The sequence below is a fragment of the Lissotriton vulgaris genome, chromosome 10 (assembly GCF_964263255.1).
Source record: "Lissotriton vulgaris chromosome 10, aLisVul1.2, whole genome shotgun sequence".
NCBI lineage: Eukaryota > Metazoa > Chordata > Amphibia > Caudata > Salamandridae > Lissotriton > Lissotriton vulgaris.
In genome coordinates, this window is record NC_141698.1 from 818678939 (window position 1) to 818696645 (window position 17707).

At 45.5% G+C, this 17707-nt stretch overlaps 1 protein-coding gene and 1 long non-coding RNA gene across 4 annotated transcripts in view; one reads left to right on the plus strand and one right to left on the minus strand.

Annotated features, from left to right (window-relative positions):
• TPK1 (thiamin pyrophosphokinase 1) overlaps positions 1-17707 on the minus strand; it is a 1173355-nt gene that overhangs the window by 1123550 nt on the left and 32098 nt on the right. For all 3 annotated transcript variants that reach the window (XM_086941740.1, XM_086941739.1, XM_086941738.1), the window contains exon 2: positions 7479-7540. In XM_086941740.1, coding sequence (XP_086797866.1) covers positions 7479-7521 — 43 coding nt within the window. In that variant the 5' untranslated portion in view covers positions 7522-7540. The remainder of the gene's footprint in view (positions 1-7478; positions 7541-17707) is intronic.
• Positions 9975-11574, plus strand: LOC147688838 (uncharacterized). The gene is made up of 6 exons (XR_015300567.1): positions 9975-10030; positions 10160-10258; positions 10361-10491; positions 10637-10703; positions 10790-10856; positions 11184-11574. It is a non-coding gene; the product is annotated as an uncharacterized LOC147688838 (long non-coding RNA).

Consider the following 17707-nt stretch of genomic DNA (forward strand, 5'->3'; position numbering starts at 1 on the left):
AAGCAAACCGGGCCGAAGACGGCTGTAATGCCAGAAACCGGTCCCCGGGAGCTTGTTTCCTTCCCAGTGTAAGAATTGGCGTCTGTAGTTTGGTTTGTCCTGTTCCCATCATGCACTGGGACAGGAACAGACTAATTTGCATACAGCCAGGTTCTGAAACTGGGATGGTGCAGTGAGCTAAAAAACGGTGTTGGATCTAGCCCTGATCTTTTGACTGGGTGAGAGCTTTCTGCTTAATTCAGAGACTCTGTCCCTCACCACCCCTTTTTGTAAATATTTTTGTCCACCCTAAGCGTGGAAGGGTATTCTCAGATGTGAGACCCTTGCTCATTGCACCATCAGGATTCAAGCAAACCGGGCCGAAGACGGCTGTAATGCCAGAAACCGGTCCCCGGGAGCTTGTTTCCTTCCCAGTGTAAGAATTGGCTTCTGTAGTTTGGTTTGTCCTGTTCCCATCATGCACTGGGACAGGAACAGACTAATTTGCATACAGCCAGGTTCTGAAACTGGGATGGTGCAGTGAGCTAAAAAACGGTGTTGGATCTAGCCCTGATCTTTTGACTGGGTGAGAGCTTTCTGCTTAATTCAGAGACTCTGTCCCTCACCACCCCTTTTTGTAAATATTTTTGTCCACCCTAAGCGTGGAAGGGTATTCTCAGATGTGAGACCCTTGCTCATTGCACCATCAGGATTCAAGCAAACCGGGCCGAAGACGGCTGTAATGCCAGAAACCGGTCCCCGGGAGCTTGTTTCCTTCCCAGTGTAAGAATTGGCTTCTGTAGTTTGGTTTGTCCTGTTCCCATCATGCACTGGGACAGGAACAGACTAATTTGCATACAGCCAGGTTCTGAAACTGGGATGGTGCAGTGAGCTAAAAAACGGTGTTGGATCTAGCCCTGATCCTTTGACTGGGTGAGAGCTTTCTGCTTAATTCAGAGACTCTGTCCCTCACCACCCCTTTTTGTAAATATAGCCATATTACAATGGCACGAGTGCAATGCCTTTCCGCGGCGGCAATGCCGCCACGGAAAGGCAGGCGGTGTTCACTCTGGGGGCCCCCTGTGGGCCCCCGGAGTGAAGGCCAAAGGGGGGTGGCACACGGGGGGTACCGTTGGTACCACCCTGCATTTACATAATCAAAGCGTTAGGCATCGCGCGGTGCCAGCCGCTTTGATTTTGTAAATGCTGCAAAGCATTTTTAGTATTGTGGCGGGCGGAGCACAGAGCTCCGCCCGCCACAATATTATAAATACAGGATGTGCGTGCTGGACCCCCGCCCTTAGGGCGGGCGGTCCCGATTTCCGATAGGATGGCGGGCGGGCCCTATGTGTGGATGAGTCCCAATGTCTGGCATCTTTGACACCACAGTACACAAATAGCGGATTGGATGAGACATGCAAAAAGTAGAAAAATAGGTAGATCTGAGCACTGACGTCGAGACAAATTGACCCCATGGAAGGGAGGGGGAGTTGGGAGTTGTAGTTAGTAAATAGTGGTTTGTCGACTTCTACATTGCAGTGTACGCGATATGGAACTAGGTTGTATATTGTGAAAGAATATATAAAAAAACAAGTAAAATAGATTCTGAATATGTTATTTTATGTCCTAAATATACAGTAGCCAATTTGTACCTTGGAATTGAATGACAAAATAAAACAAATTGGTGTAAACGATTAAGAGGATTAAATTCAGCACAATATGAAAAACGTACAATCACAATTACTATCCTACATCAAACACTTTGGGCATTTAGAATGTACTGAGATCCATGACGACAACCCATGTTTGGGAGAATTAACAAAAAACATTAAAACGGCTGAGTCTAACCCTACATGAGTCAGCTGTAATACACTGGGAAGTGTGCTTCTGATTATCTGTTAAGTGTTATGTGCTCTTTCCTAACTGGGGGTGGGATGGGGAAAAAGATCCTTCAACTATCTGCAGGTTTCAAGTAATATTTTTTTGTATGCGACTAAAAGATAAAGTGAACAAAAAAATATATGATATGAAAATGTAGTTAAGTATAACTCAATTTAATAAACTAACTTAAATACATTTGATTAATATATAATTTAATAACCTAACTTACAATTTTAAATATATATTTTTTCTGATTCATTCCTCCTTTTGATAGCTGTACTTTTTGTTCCTTTAATATTTTTTAATTAGTGTAGAAATATAATTAATAAATCATATATCTCCACTAAACCACCCTCCAAATATGTTAATTCTGTTTTTATTTCAACCTTATAAGTTAATTCAATTAAAACATATTAATTTAATTTATCATAATTTCCAATTACCAATTCTCCCAATTTAGCTTTTATTTAGCGGTCTAATGATATGGCTTTCTATCTCTAGTTTCCTCTACAATATAGAATGCTTAGTGTAGATTTCTGTTGATGTAGTGCACCTGAAGTAATGCACATGCTACAACATATTAAATTGAGTGTCTGGGAACAGCTCAGTTTATTTTTATCAATATTGTTATACTGTATATTAGTTATTATTCAACATGGTATGTCATTTCTGTTGCTTCTTATTATGTTTACATCTTATAACCATTATGTATGTTCATGAATCATTCCATTGCAAATATATAATTGTTGATTAAAACATATTTGTAACTTTTTTTCAGACAATTTGGCAGGCACAGTTTTCTGTAATGAAAACTATGTGAATTTCCAAAGAAAATATGACCGGTGGAAATTCCAGATACAGCAGGCATTTCTTGGGAGGAGCTTAGATAATTCATAGAAAAGGAGATGTTGTTTCTATCTCTATCCTTCAAACATCCAGCGTGTTATGGCTCTAGTGCTATCCAGAGTTGGAGGCATGAATAGAATAACGCTGGGTCTGTCACAGTGTCCGGGCACAAAGCTGCAAAGAGCCAGGCGTTTGGTTACATATGCATGTCAAAAAATTGGATCATGCTTCCACTGCAGTGGCTTCCAACTACTAGCTCATGATTACAAAACTATTCACCTACCTTCAAGTCACTTGATCAGTCTACAGGATCTACACAGAAATGTCACTGGCTTCTTGGATGACAAGTTTAAATGGTACAAACCAATGTGCTAGTGGGCCCTTTTTCATGTTATGATGGTCCCTAAAGGTATGAAAGTAAAGCACATGGTAGGGCAATAAATGTGCAAGCTTCTGAGTCTGGAGTAGGGATGTATTGCCTTTGGCTCGTAGGTCTAAAGGGGATAATTCCAAGTTTCAAATTTTTTTAAAAACTGGATTTTTCCAAACCTCTGAATTATTGGAGGTAGTTTATGGGTGACCAAAGCAAGTTTATATAATTTGAGTTTAATTCATAGTGCTTATAAGCTGCACAAGTTTCTGGCTGTTGTCTAAAACCACTAGTCATGCATTTCTGTGAAGTGGAAAACTATACTTCAAAGCAACATCCGCTCAATCCAAATATATATGACGTTCTGTGAGCACTAATCCCCAACGCCACCCAACATGAGAACATACTTGTGGAGGCTGAGGTTATTGAGTGCTTTGGACTATTCTATGTTGGCCTTACTGCCAAGGATCAGAGCTATTAACCTTTGAACGCTACCATTATCCGAGCAGTGATGCAATATAATAATAATAATAATAATAATCGGGGCATTTGTAGAACGCTGAGTTACGCACACCGGCGTGTCCCCGTGCTGGCAATGAGAGAGGCGGAACAGGGAAATTTAGCTGCCAGGCAGGCCATTATCTGACATAGAGGTAGGTTTTTAATTTAGCTCGAAACCTCGTTTCTACTGGTTCCAAGCGTAGGTCTACTGGGAGTTTGTTCCAGTGGTTTGCCGCTAAATACCTAAAGGATCTGCCTCCCATGCGAGCTTTCTTCACCTTGGGGATCCTCAGCAGTCCCCCACCCGTATATCTGAGCGCTCGGGCAGGTTCGTAGGCTTCAATCAATCTCTGCAGTGGTCGAGGTGCCCTGCCATTCAGAATCCGATGACAGGTGCAGAGGGCCTTGTACTCGACTCTGCTCCTCACAGGGAGCCAGTGTAGCTTCTGCAGGGCCACCTTCGAGGGCGCCCTTTTTGGCAGCCTAAGGATCAAACGTGCTGCCGCATTTTGCAGCACTTGAAGGCGACCCACACTTTTCCCCGGTGCCCCAAGATACAGCAGGTTCGCATAGTCCAGCCTTGCGGTCACCAATGCATGTACCAAGGACTTTCCTCAGCCTTTTCAAGACCCCAAAACATACGCCGACCACACGATTGATCTGGGGCCCAAAAGTAAGACCGGCGTCAACCATACTCCTTGGTTTTTTGCCTCCTGACAAGGGGTGGGGGTCGGTCCTAGACAGGATGGCCATCAAGCCGATGACCAGGCAGACTGGGCTCTCCCTACCACCAGCACCTCTGTCTTGCTGTCGTGAAGTTTCAAACAATTCATGGCCATCCAATCGGCAAGATCTTTCATGCACGATCGGAAGCCATCTGCAGCAAGACAGGGCGCATGCGACAGGGAGATGACCAGCTGCGTATCATCGGCATAAGATACCATTTGGAGGCCATGACTCTCCACAATGGAGGCAACAGGCGCTACATACAAATTGAAAAGGGTCAGGCTCAGGGACGAGCCCTGAGGCACGCCCTGGCCCAGAAGTACCCCTTTGGAGTAGCAGTCGCCCTGCCTCACTTGGAAGCTTCTTCCCGTTAGGAAGGCCTGGATCCACCTCAGCGCAGTGTCAGTGATGCCACCTCTGTTCAGACACTGTAGCAAGGTGGAATGTGCTACAGTGTCGAACGCCGCGCTGAGGTCTAGCAGGATCAAGGCCATAGTTTGCCCCTCATCTACACCCTGTCTCAGATGTTCTGTTGCCATAAGAAGGGCGGACTCTGTAGAGTGGCGCGGTCTAAAACCGAACTGCGTAGTGTGGAGCAAGCCCGCCTCCTCCACATGTTCCATAATTTGGGTGTTTACCACCTTCTCAGCCACTTTGGACAGAAAAGGCAGGAGTGAGATGGGCCTCAGATTTTCTAACACCTCAAAACCAATGTGCGATTTCTTCCGGAGAGGGAGCACCACTGCCTGTTTCCACCCCTTGGGTAACATGCCAGATTTAAAGGAGGTATCCAGGACATGCCTTATGTAGGGCTCCAGGACTTCCAAGCTGTCCCCCAACCGTTTAGGGGACACCGGGTCCAAAGGGGAGCCAGATTTTACTGAGAGACATACCCTGACTAGCTCTTCAGGAGGGGGAGTGCTGAAGTTTGAGAGGAGCCCCGAAATCTCCGTGCCCTCCGATGTTACCTCAAACTCAACCCCTTTGGGGGGAGGGTTAGGGAAGGTCGAGTAGATTTTCTCGACTTTAGTGGAGAAGTAGTCGGCGATGCGATCGCATGTTTCCGTCGAACAACTCTCCGGGTCTGCAGACGAGTCTATAGTAGTCAAAGACTTGTAAATGCAGAAGAGCTCTTTAGCCGAATTTTTTGCCCCTAGAATTTGCCCAGCATAGAAGGCCGCCTTCGACTTTTTAATCAGCCTATGATGCAGCCGCCTTTTTTCTAAGAACAGTTCCCTGGCCTGAGTGTCATATGTTACCCTCCATGCTCTTTCAGCTCGCTTACATTCCGCTTTTGTCCGCCGCAGCTCTCCATTGAACCATGGGGCTGATCTTTCCTTGCGGCCGCACGCGGATGTTCGGCAGAGTGGAGCGGTCTGATCTAGCGCCTCTATAATGCGCCTATTCAGATTAAAAACAGCTGATTCTATGTCCTCACCTCCAGGCTGGCCTTCCCTCGTCAGTGCTTCATTAAAATCCTCCAAGGAGAATTTTGCCCACTTCCTCCTTAAATAATTCAGGGGTGCCTGACTATGTTTTATGGCTTTAGTGCTATTTATGGAGAATACCACCAGAAAGTGGTCTGTCCAGGGGATCGGCTCGACTGTGGAGACCTCAACCCCTCCCCAGTTAGCAAAGACCGGGTCCAAAAGATGACCTTGACGGTGCGTGGGACTTGAGAACTTGAGTTCAACCTGAAGGGCTTGAATGTCCCTGCAAAACTCCTCCACTCCTTTATCCTCTGGGCTATTCAGATGCAAATTCAAATCTCCCAGTAGGAGGAATTTGTCCCTGCGTAGCACTGCCTCTGTTACACTTTCTAACAGACTCTCCCTGAACTTGGTACAGGACCCAGGGGGTCTATATATAAGAAAGCCTTTAATCGTTGTTCCCCCATTAATTTGAATGGTGAAAGCTCCCGCCTCACTCTCAGCGACCGGGGTAAACTCCAATAAACATCCAAGAGTCTTCTTAAAAATAATCGCTATCCCCCCTCCCTTCCCAACTGGCCTGTCCTGCCTGACCATGGAGTAGTTCTCAGGCATAGCCTCGATAATATCAGAGTCGGAAAACTTACGAAAGGTGTGTGGTGTTGACACAACTTAGGGACAGATTACGATGTCGTTCGCAAAGCAGTCCAACTGAATCATTTCCGGAATCAGTTCCGAATGAATCCGGTTCTGCAAGTCCAACCGAACATTTATGATGCTTCCGGACATCGCTCGGTCGGACTAGCATTGACTTCAATGGGAGCCTGTGTCCCGACCGAATACACAGGCTCCCTTTGAAAAAAGGGGTGCGTGGGGAAAGCTTGGACCCAGTGGCAGGCACCCCATGGTGCTTGCCACACTGGGCATGCATGGGAAGGGGGACCCATGGGCACCCCCACAGGTCCGATTTAAAGGGCCCCGGGTAAAGAGGCCTGCTACAGTCCACACAGTCAGATTCCAACAGCCGATCCGTGTCGGCCCAACTGAATCGGCACGGTTGTCTGAATCTGACAATTTAATCGCTCGACTGGAAACGCAGTCGAGCTCTGAACGACTCTGTTACTCCCAATGCCTTTTGGAACCAAGTAGGACAGTTCAAACGCTTTCCAGCCATTGTAATCATTTGTTGGGAAACATGTCAGGGTCGGTCGGAAAGGCGGGTTCCGAATCGGATTCGACCGAATCAGATGAAGTTTGGAGACTTTCCGGACGGCATAGTAATCGGGCTCTCACCTGTGATAGGAAATGAAGTACATGGTCATAAAAACAGAGCATTATTACCTTATGTTATAATGTGATATATTGAGTGTATAACACTCGAACATCCAATGAGAGTATGAATGGTGCTGTATTCAAACTATAAATATATACATAAATACTCATCCAACACCTACTGAGATCTTTGAACAACCACCACCCTTCAAATATAATGTGCCAAATGCTACTTTAGTAAACTTATGATAGAACACCAACTGCACAATCAAATTTCATATAAACGTAGGTACCTTTAATTACAGACCGAGTACAAAGAAATCGGAATAGCAAACACAATCGATTGGCTGTGATATAAAACTACTGCCTGCTTAATTGCATTACAAACAGGTCTACATTATTTGGCATTTACATTCAATTTACTTTACAGACTTTCCAACCTTAGGTCAAATATTAAGTGCAAAATGGCATACCTGTTGAAATGAGACAATCCAAAGGGGTAAACACATGTTCCATTGTTGAGTAAAACCGACCACTAAAAGAAAGAAAAAACAGCACAACATGAACACATACTTTAAAGTATTTTAAATATGCAGGTATGTGCGGAGAATTAAAAAGATGAATTTCCCACAATAGATTTTATGGCTAATTTTGCTCTCCACAACAGCAGAAAAACACTGAAAGGATTTATAACAAACTTGGCATGAAAGTAGAACACATTCAAAAAGCAGACTTTTATGGTTTAGTGTAAATCTGATCGGTAATTTCGGAGACATTTGAATTAAAAAAAAGGTGTCAGGCGTGCTTCAAAGGATTAATATATGGTATATTGTGGCTATTTAACTTCTACGATGTGGAAAAAAAATTACAAAAAGAACACAGGGCACATTCACTCATCTTAGGGCACAACATACCCTACCTTTCACACACACACTGCACCCTGCCCATGGGACTACCCTGGGCATACCTTAGGGGTGCCTTACATGTAGAACATGTATCATGGCAGGATGTGGTTCTCTCTTGGAACCCATTGCGAAGTATGTGGATTGTTTCCTTAAACAATTCATGAACCAAGTTGTATCATACTTACAGGACACAACCGACTTTATAAACAAGTTGGAAACTATAACCTTTCGTGAAGGGACAGATTTGCTGGTCACCCTTGACGTGACATCGTTATACACGCAAATCCCCCAGGAGGAGGCAGTGGCAGTGCTCTCCTTTTTAGATTCACGCCCTAGACCAATGCGAGTTCCCACAAAGTTCTTGGTAGACTTGGCGTCTTTTGCGCTAAAAAAAAACTACTTTTGCTTCAATAAAGAATTCTATTACCAGGTAAAGGGGGTGGCAATGGGATGCCCTTTTGCCCCTGATTTGGCAGTGCTGTTTATGTCGATGTACGAGGATACGTACATACATAACAATAACCCCTTCAGACAGCATATTGGGAAATGGTATCGTTTTATCGACGATGTTTTCATGGTATGGACGGGAGGTATCAACAATTTGACCTTGTTCCATCAATGGCTTAATGCCAGAACACCCGACATACAATTCAGTCTTTCCCATTCTGAAACCAAGATCGCTTTTTTGGATGTGGAGGTGTTCCCCAAAACCGGCAAGTTGGCTACTACTCTGTTTGTAAAACCAACAGATCGCAATAAGGCGTTATTATTCCAGAGCAATCACCCGAGAAGCTTAAGAGAAAACCTGCCTTACGGGCAGTTTCTGTGCGTGCGCAGAAACTGTACGTATGAGAATGACTTCTCTTACCATGCTGAAAAACTTGTCTCCAAACTTTGTGACAGAGGGTACCCCAAAAAACTGGTCAAAGATTGTATGAAAAGAGCCAGGTGGACCTCCCGTGAAACATTGTTGGAGCGGAAAAAGAAATCAGAACAAAAGCGCCAAGTCTGTGTAACCACCTTTTGCCCCAACGCCAATCAGTTGAAACGAATAATTGGGCACAATTGGCACTTGGTGAAGAACCTAGACGAAAGTCTGAGAGATCCACCGTTGTTTGCGTTTAAAAGAGAGAACAGTGTCGCAAACCATCTGGTAAGAGCCTCAATGCCAACCCAAATCCAACCATCCCTTCGCCAAATGATGGGATTGGCCCCAATACTTGGTCACCACAAATGTGGTACATGCCTCTGTTGTGAAACCACTATACAGGGCTCTGTTTTCCAGCATAAGGGCATCTCTTGGAAGCACGAGGTATTTAGCAACTGCAAATCCAAATTTGTAGTCTACGGCATCAAATGCCCGTTCGACCGCTTGTACATTGGCAAAACTGAGCAAGAAGTGCGCCAACGCATATCGCAACATAAGTCCAGGCTGAAAAGAAACGTCGAGAATGCTCCGCTAGTATATCACTGGACCAGGATGCGACATGGGCTTAACGAGTTCAAATGGACAGTCATATCCAGGATAGAAAAAGACCCACGGGGGGGGCGACTTGAGCCTCAAACTATCCAGAAGGGAAGCACTGTTGATTGTCAAGTTTGACACGGCTGTGTCAGGCTTAAATGAATTATCTGAAATATTCAAACTATGACCATTCAAAATGTAAAATGTAAGCGCCACACTTATCATCCTCTAGGAAAAAGTAACCCTAAGCACGTGTAATGCACTTCTTTGCCCCCAGTTTTCCATTTTCATTGTTCCCTTGTTAAGTCAGCCTTGACCCAATCGATTGACCTTATATGGCAACAGAGCCCAGTGCCTGGGCTTTATAATCATACGTGGCATTCCTTTTTATGGTTTGTTATTATTTTTCCACCTCTCTTTGGGAATTTCCCCTCCACAGGGCAGATGACTAGACCCCTCCCCTTACTTCTTCTAGACCTACCCAGTCAGTCCGCACCCGTAGAACCGCCCCTCTTCATTAGGCTTTAGTGTATCCCCGGCGTTATAAAGGAGAGCTTTACTCAGCAGGTTAACGCGCCTGCGCGAGAGACTAGTATCAAGTTAGACGCCGACCGACCCCTGCGCTAAGGAGACATTGTTGAATTCAAGCTTATTGGTAAGAACCGCCGCCCGGCTATTTTGGGTTTCGACCCCCTCGTGTTCCTTTCTTGCCCCTAATCTAGGCCCCCCGAACTCTAGTTGTGACCACTGGTGTCATCATTTTTTGTCTCTCATTGTTCTACAGCACACGCGATTAAGTCGGTATGTGCTGATGCTGCCCCTCTTCATAACACACCGTAGACTAATCCTGCACAAGTCTTCTACGTTCTACCGCTTTCACAAGGTGATGCAAACACGAGACTTTCTTTCTTTTAATTTTTTATGTTTACACAATTTTGAGCTCCCATACCAAGTATTCCATTCTCTTTGTATAAATACTTTGCAGGACTCGCGACCCCCGATCCACTGGGCTTGCAGTGTTTTCACCCCTCCTGACGGTGACGGAGATCTCTCCCGTGTTACACGCCGACGTCATTCCTCCTTGTAGATTCGGCGGTCGGCTTTATTCCGAACGAGGTATTTTTCTTCATTCGCCTACTGTTTCTCATAAAAGGTTCACGTGGTACAGGCTGTTGTTACCCTGCCAGCCCGTACCATACTCTACGTCATTTACGATTTGGCCTCACTTTAAAGGTCCATCTCATTTCATTTCTCCCTGCAGGTCCATGTATGTTTCATCGTACATTATAAACCTTTAACCGCTTGTGTTCACCTTCAGCCACAGAGCGGTAAGACTTCCACCCCTGTCCTCCCCTGCCATGTTAATAGCTTAGATTTTTTCGGTTGAGTCACATTTTTTATTCTTTACTTTCAGGCTTTGTCATCCCAGAGAAGCCTATTCCGTTCCGACCCCCATAGGTTCAACGTATAGCCTTTGGGCGGTAAGTATCCAGTTAACTCAGTGTGAAAAAGGTATTTCTCGCTTTGTGAGTATTCCTAAACCTAGAGTAGTGGGCCACTTTTCCCCTAGGGCCCCATTCCACCGGGCTCTTAGGATGGTCTTTAACATAATATTCTTCACATAATTATTTCCACAGTCCAGTGTAAATCCATGACAGGTACATTGCTAAGATTTAAGACTCCTGACGTGCCATGTTATTGAGTAGAGTATATGTCATTTTGAATTGAGCTTCTCTTCACATGCTATGATCACTGTATTTTCTTGGTTTTAAATATTTCCTTGCATATTTCTTTTTCCTCCCTTGCAGTGTTGGAGGCCCTGATGAGAATCCCCGACGAATAAAAGGGGATTTGAAACGCGTAGGCCAATCTTTCACTGGTCTGCTTGAGTATATAGGAGTCATTACTACCCCCAGACTCCTTACCATATTGTGTACATTACCTATCTGTATTATTCCCTATTGAATGGTGTAAAATTTAAAAATCCATTTGGAATGTACCATTTTTAAACAATTGTACTAAATTATTGTATAATTGATGCAGATCCAGTTTGTATTTTCTTTTCATTGTAGCAGCAGTGTGTGGTATGTTCGACTTAGGTATGAATGTGGTGAATGCCCTTTGAATGTGACATGATTGAGGTTTTGGAATGTTTGAAGTTTCTATTTGAATGTAATCTGATGTGTCCTTAATTGTTCTAATTTGTCTAACGCTTCTCTTTTTTGATGTAAAGATAAAATTTGTAATAATTGTTGAATTTCTATAAAATAAAATTGCGACTAAGTAGCAATACCCTATCTCGAATCAATTTTCTTGATGTGGATGACGAGTTCTAGCATTGAATGAATGGTATCAGTACTGGCACCTCCCTTTGTTATTTGTTACATGTAGAACAAGCATTGGCAAAGCCAATAGGTCTCGCCCATAGGAGAGCTTTTGCCTTTGGCGATTGGGTGGACGTGGCGACCGGGGGCAGGGAGGGCGAAACAGACAAGGGGGGAGAAGAAACAGGAAAGAGAGGGTGGGTGGAAGGAAAGAGCCGGTGTGGCATAGGTTCGACCTACTAGTTTGACTCAGCTGCGGATTTATCAAAAATGTTTTATGTTGGATTGTGGATTTTATGTATTATTTGGAATTATGTATTTTAATCTCCTTTCATGCCATATCTTTATGCTTTATATATTTATGCACGTTTATGGTTGTAAACCAGCTTATAAAGTTGAATTGATGATGACATGACTCGGTTCGCAATTAAATTACATTAAAAAAAAAACATCAATAATTTTTTCACACAGGCAAAAAAAATAAATGCATTTTCTCATACCCTTGTTAATCAGGAGATCGCAAGAAGAGATATATAGCCAGAAAAGGAGCTGCACTGCCAGGCGTGTGAGAATTAAGACCAGCAACGCTACTTGTTTAAAAACGTTTCAGGTCGTTATGGAGTTACTTAGACTACCAGAAAAAAATATGCCATGGTGGCGCTATACAGAAGTGTTTGCAGTCCCACACATATTTCAATTCCATTAAGAAGTTGTTCTCTAAGTGCACAAGAAGCATTACGAAGCAGTACAGTGCCTTGCACCAGAGGCACAATTATAGACAAATTTCGGGAGGGAGGGGGGCTAAGTCTTCCAGCCATAGGCAGAGTGGAGATGCAGGGGCTCTAAGAAGGGGTGGAAAAAAATCACAAAGCCTCGTTAACAAGTGAATGGCCTTTTAAAGACCTGTGAAGTACTCAGGTGCGGCTGGCAGTACAAAAACGGTCTGTGTGTGCCTGGGAAGCTGTCTGAGGGGGTTGAAGCCCTTTGAGCCCTCTGGGCGTTGCGTGCCTGCCTTGCACACACTATCAAATTACACGTAAGATTGCCGTTAAAACAGCGCATTCACGTATCTTTACACACTGCACTGTTTAAACCCACTCAGCACCAGGGTCGGATTGGGATCACAATTCGGCCCGGGCACTGACGAAAAAAGTGGCCCACATTCAAGAGGCGTGGCCCATATTTAAGGGGCGTAGCCCACATTCAAGGGCGTGCCCTTTCATGAAACACTATTTGCACAGACAAGGAATGAAAGTGGGAGGATACTGTTCTTGCACAGGACACAGGTCAAAGGTGCCAATGGCCTACATGCTGAGCAACTAAAAAAAATAGCAAGGCCCCTTTCTGTCACAAAATTATTCCAGCCCTCCAGCACAGGAACACCTGAAAAGCAGCAAAGCACCTGCTATTACTAACCTACTTGGCCCTCCCCAGACCTTCAGCTCAGGAGCACATGAACAGAGGTAAGGCCCCTGCAATTAGTAAATTAATCAGCCCTCCAGGCCTCGGGAAAATGTCCTGGCAGGGGAGCACAAAACACAGCTTTCTGGGTCATCCAAGGTAGCCAGGTAGCCAGGGGGGAGGCTGAGGTGAAGCTGGTGCATGGGAAGTGCCTTCCCAGTGTGTTCTGGCAGTTTGAGTGTTTACCATTTAATGTAGTATTACCCTTGTACCTGTGCATGGTACCCTTTTGTAACTTGCACACGTCACTTTTCTCTGGTATCACACTGTATGCTACCTCTCACTTTTGTTTGCTTTAGATACTTGCACAAGTGCCACCATTGCCTATGTAACGTTTGTTCTTGTGCTGGAGTGTCTGCCATTTATTGCAGTATTATACCTCTACTTGTACTTTGTACGCTTTTGTAACCTGCACACATATCACTTTGTCCTCCTGTAATGTACCGATTGCTACCTCATGTATTTTGGTTGCTCACTATTGTCACTTTTGATTCATGTAACTTAACGTTTGCTTTTGTAATTTGTCCACTTGTAATTTTTCTCCTCATGTATTATTGCTGTTCCTTGTGTGAAGTGCTCTGACACCTTCGGGTAAAGTCCGCGCTATATGAAATTGCATAAATAAATAAATAAAATAAAAAAATTCCAAACATCACCTGGCCCCCACAGCAAGACCCATTCTTCCTCGTCCACTATGCCTTGAATGTGAAGGGCTGTGGGTGAGGTGCTAAGACTAACACTGTTTCTGGGCTGCATGGGCCCCAGGGGGGCCGAGGTGAAAAAGGCTCAAAGGCCTGAGAAACACCTGGCCCCCAGGGAGGCCGATTCTTGCAAACAATCACCCCTCCCCAGCCCAGCCTCAGCTTGATTGCTTGGCAGGGCAGGGGTGAAGGAGAGTCCACAGCTGACAATCACTGTCCGGCCGCACAGCGAGGCTGCTTTCATTTTCTCTGTCTGTCTCGTGCCCTCCGTGGGCCGTTTTTTTTTTCTCCCCTTTCCTAGTCCACTCTCTGTGGACTGGGACAGGGGAGAAAAAAACGGCCCACAGAGGGCACTGAGGCACCGGCCCTTCGGCCCATTCCCGAATGCCCGCCTTGCCAATCCGCCCCTGCTCAGCACCCTTACCTTGCTCGTTTAATTACGGTTACCGTTCTCTCGCTCAAATCTTCAAACACACAAGTGTTGGCATTCCTAGTAGGGGGCTTAATTGGGGAGTGAAACCTTTTCTTTTCCTATCCGATCCCTGCTTTCATTTGTTTGACTTGTTGCAGCATCCGTGGCCAGCTTCTGTGATACAATCTAATTAGTGCAGCTGTTGATTTCAAAAGCCGGTCATGGCGGGGCTCTTTGAGGAAGCTGGAGAGCTCGGTCGCGTGGTTAAACTTATGGCCTGGTTTTGATATGTGCCCAAGTAAGGAACGGACACTCAAGAGTAAACCGTGTTGAGAGGAGTCTAATGGTTCCTCCAAACTCCTAGATGGTCATCTCGCCTACTGAACATATACTGATGTATGGTATGGGCCTGTGACGGGGTGGATGAAAACACAGGGACCTTTGCTGGTGTTAAGGAAGGTTTTATTGGTCTTAAGGTTTTTTCTTGCTTATATTCGGTCTGTAGTATGGTATTGTGGTGTCAGATTCTTTCTCGGGTGAAAGGTGGCCTCGGGGAAAGCTTCTTCCTCTTCAGGACCACTCCAGCGTGACATCGTCGCAAGTTGAGGAGCAGCTAAAAAAAAAAGAAATAAAGACTTGATTCAGTCGGGGGTACAAATTATATAACCAGTCAGGGTAGGGAGTGAGGGAACACACAGTGAAGTCTCCTTGTTTCAAAATGACGGTTGGTCAGGATAGGGTTACGGGGTTTAGACGGAGCAAGGCAATTATATTTTACCAAAGCCCTTCCTTCCCGCCCAACCCGAGATACGACTCCATACCTGTGAGAGCCACGCTTCTCCTGAAGCGTGGCTGGGCGAGTCGCCGTGTCGTTGGCCTCCTGACTTCTGCACGTCGCGGAGTGGGCCTCCCGTCGGACTTCTCGCGGTTATCTCTCCGTCCCTCTCCTCTCCGGTTCTCTCGTCGGTTGCTGCCACTACTCCTCCGGTGGTATAACACAGTTTTTTCTCCGTCTCCGGGATTTGTGCTTCCTGGTTTGCCTGCGTCACCAGAGGGGGCGGGGCTAGGGAATAACTCGGGCCAGTTTCTTCTTCCTCGTAACCGAAGTGCGGGTCCGTGATCTGCCAGGCTTCCGCCTGCTGGGAAGAGAGAGGGGAGAGAGGGTTGTTCATGTGCTTCACGGCACCAGGTATGTCCGTTTCTTCATCCGTCCGACTCTCTTCGTCACACACCACCCCCCTGGATTCTCCCGATCGGGGAGAGGAAATCTGGAGAGATAGTCTACACTCCCGTTCTCTAATCCCTTTTCGATTGTATATTTTGAAGGAGAACGGCTGAAGAGACAGAAACCATCGAAGGCCCCTGGGGTTATGAGAGATGTTCTGACTCATCCACTGTAAAGGGGCATGATCCGTGTAAAGGGTGAATGGGTGTCCTTCAAGGTAATACCTCAGTTTATCTACAGCCCACTTTATTGCAAGGCACTCCTTCTCTATTGTGGGGTATTTCAACTCTCGGGGAAAAAGCTTTCTACTGATGTAGAGTATAGTATTTACAACAAGGGGTGGTGAGGGACAGAGTCTCTGAATTAAGCAGAAAGCTCTCACCCAGTCAAGAGATCAGGGCTAGATCCAACACCGTTTTTTTGCTCACTGCACCATCCCAGTTTCAGAACCTGGCTGTATGCAAATTAGTCTGTTCCTGTCCCAGTGCATGATGGGAACAGGGCAAACCAAACTACAAAAGCCAATTCTTACACTGGGAAGGAAACAAGCTCCCGGGGACCGGTTTCTGGCATTACAGCCGTCTTCGGCCCGGTTTGCTTGAATCCTGATGGTGCAATGAGCAAGGGTCTGCTCAATTCAGACACTCTGTTCATCACCACCCCCTTTTCTAAATCGATGTAGAGTATAGGGCAGGGGTCTCCAAACCGGTCCTGGAGGGCCGGATCCATGCCAGATCTTTTGGATATCCCATTGAGATACATGTAGTAATTTCAAAAATCTGGCATGGATCCGGCCCTCCAGGACCGGTTTGGAGATCCCTGGTATAGGGTGTTCAGTACCTTCTAAGGAACGTTGTGATAACACTGCTCCTATCCGGTGATCAGAGGCGTCTGTGTGGAAAATAAATGGCCGGGAAAAGTCAGGGGAGGACAAGACAGGACTAGTGGTCATCACTTTTTTTAGTGTGTTGTAGGCTTTCCACATGGAAGGGGTGGGATGCTGATAGGTTAGTGGCTTGCAGTCTTTTTTTAGAGTCTCTGTTAAGGGGGCCGCTATCTCTGAAAAGGAGGGCATTAATCTACGATAGTAGCTTATCAGTCCTAACAAGGCTCTCATCTCTTTTTTGTTTGTAGGAAAGGGAGTTTCGGCAATTGCCCTGACTTTCTCTATTTGGGGTTCGATGATTCCATGACCCAAATACTTTACTTTTGGTATCCCACTCGGGACTTCTTTGAGTTCACATGTAGTCCTGCCTTTTGTAGTGCTTGAAGTACTATCTGGCAGTGTTTGAGATGACTCTCCAAACTGGGACTGAATATTATAATATCGTCCAGATAAGCCGAAGTAAAGGACAGGTGTTCTCTTAGGACTTCGTTCATTAGGCGTTGAAACGTTGCCGGTGCGCCATGCAGTACAAAGGGCAGGACATTGAACTCGAACAAGCCATCCGGTGTTACAAAGGCTGTTTTCTTGCGATCTTCCTCCCGTAGTGGTACTTGCCAATATTCTTTGGTCAAGTCTAATGTGCTAATGTATTTGGCTTCTCCCAGTTTCTCGATGAGTTCATCGATTCGGGGAATCGGATAGGAGTCGAAGGCCGACAAATTGTTTAGTGCGCGGAAATCCATACAAAATCTTGTGCTACTGTCAGGTTTTGGCACCATCACTATCGGTGAAGACCATTCACTCCTGGATGGTCTTATCACCCCTAGGCGTAACATTTCCTGGACTTTTTTTGTACTCCATCCTTTTGGCAGCGGGTATTCGGTAGGGACGTTGCTTGATAACCGCCCCGGGGGGGGTTTCAAACCGGTGCTCTATGACTGATTTCTTCCCAGGTTTGTCTGAAAAGAGCAGAGAGAACGGGAGTGGTGTCTCATGTAGGTTTTCTTTCTCTTCCTGTCGGAGGTCGTCATTTATTACTAGTTGTTCCAGAGTGGACGTAGAGGGAGAAAACGTGGGTAATGTGAGTTGGGTGTTTTTTGGGGGTGGTCCTATCCATTTTTTTAGAGCATTTATGTGGTAGAATTGGGTTTTTCGTGGTGAGATCTGGATCTTGTAACTGGTCTTCCCAATGGTATCGATAACCCTGTAGGGACCCATCCATTCCGCTTGAAACATTTTTGTAGAAGAGGGTAATAAGACCAGGGCCCAGTCGTCGACTTCAAGTCTTCTCCCTTTCTTTCCTTTATCGTAGCAAATATTTTG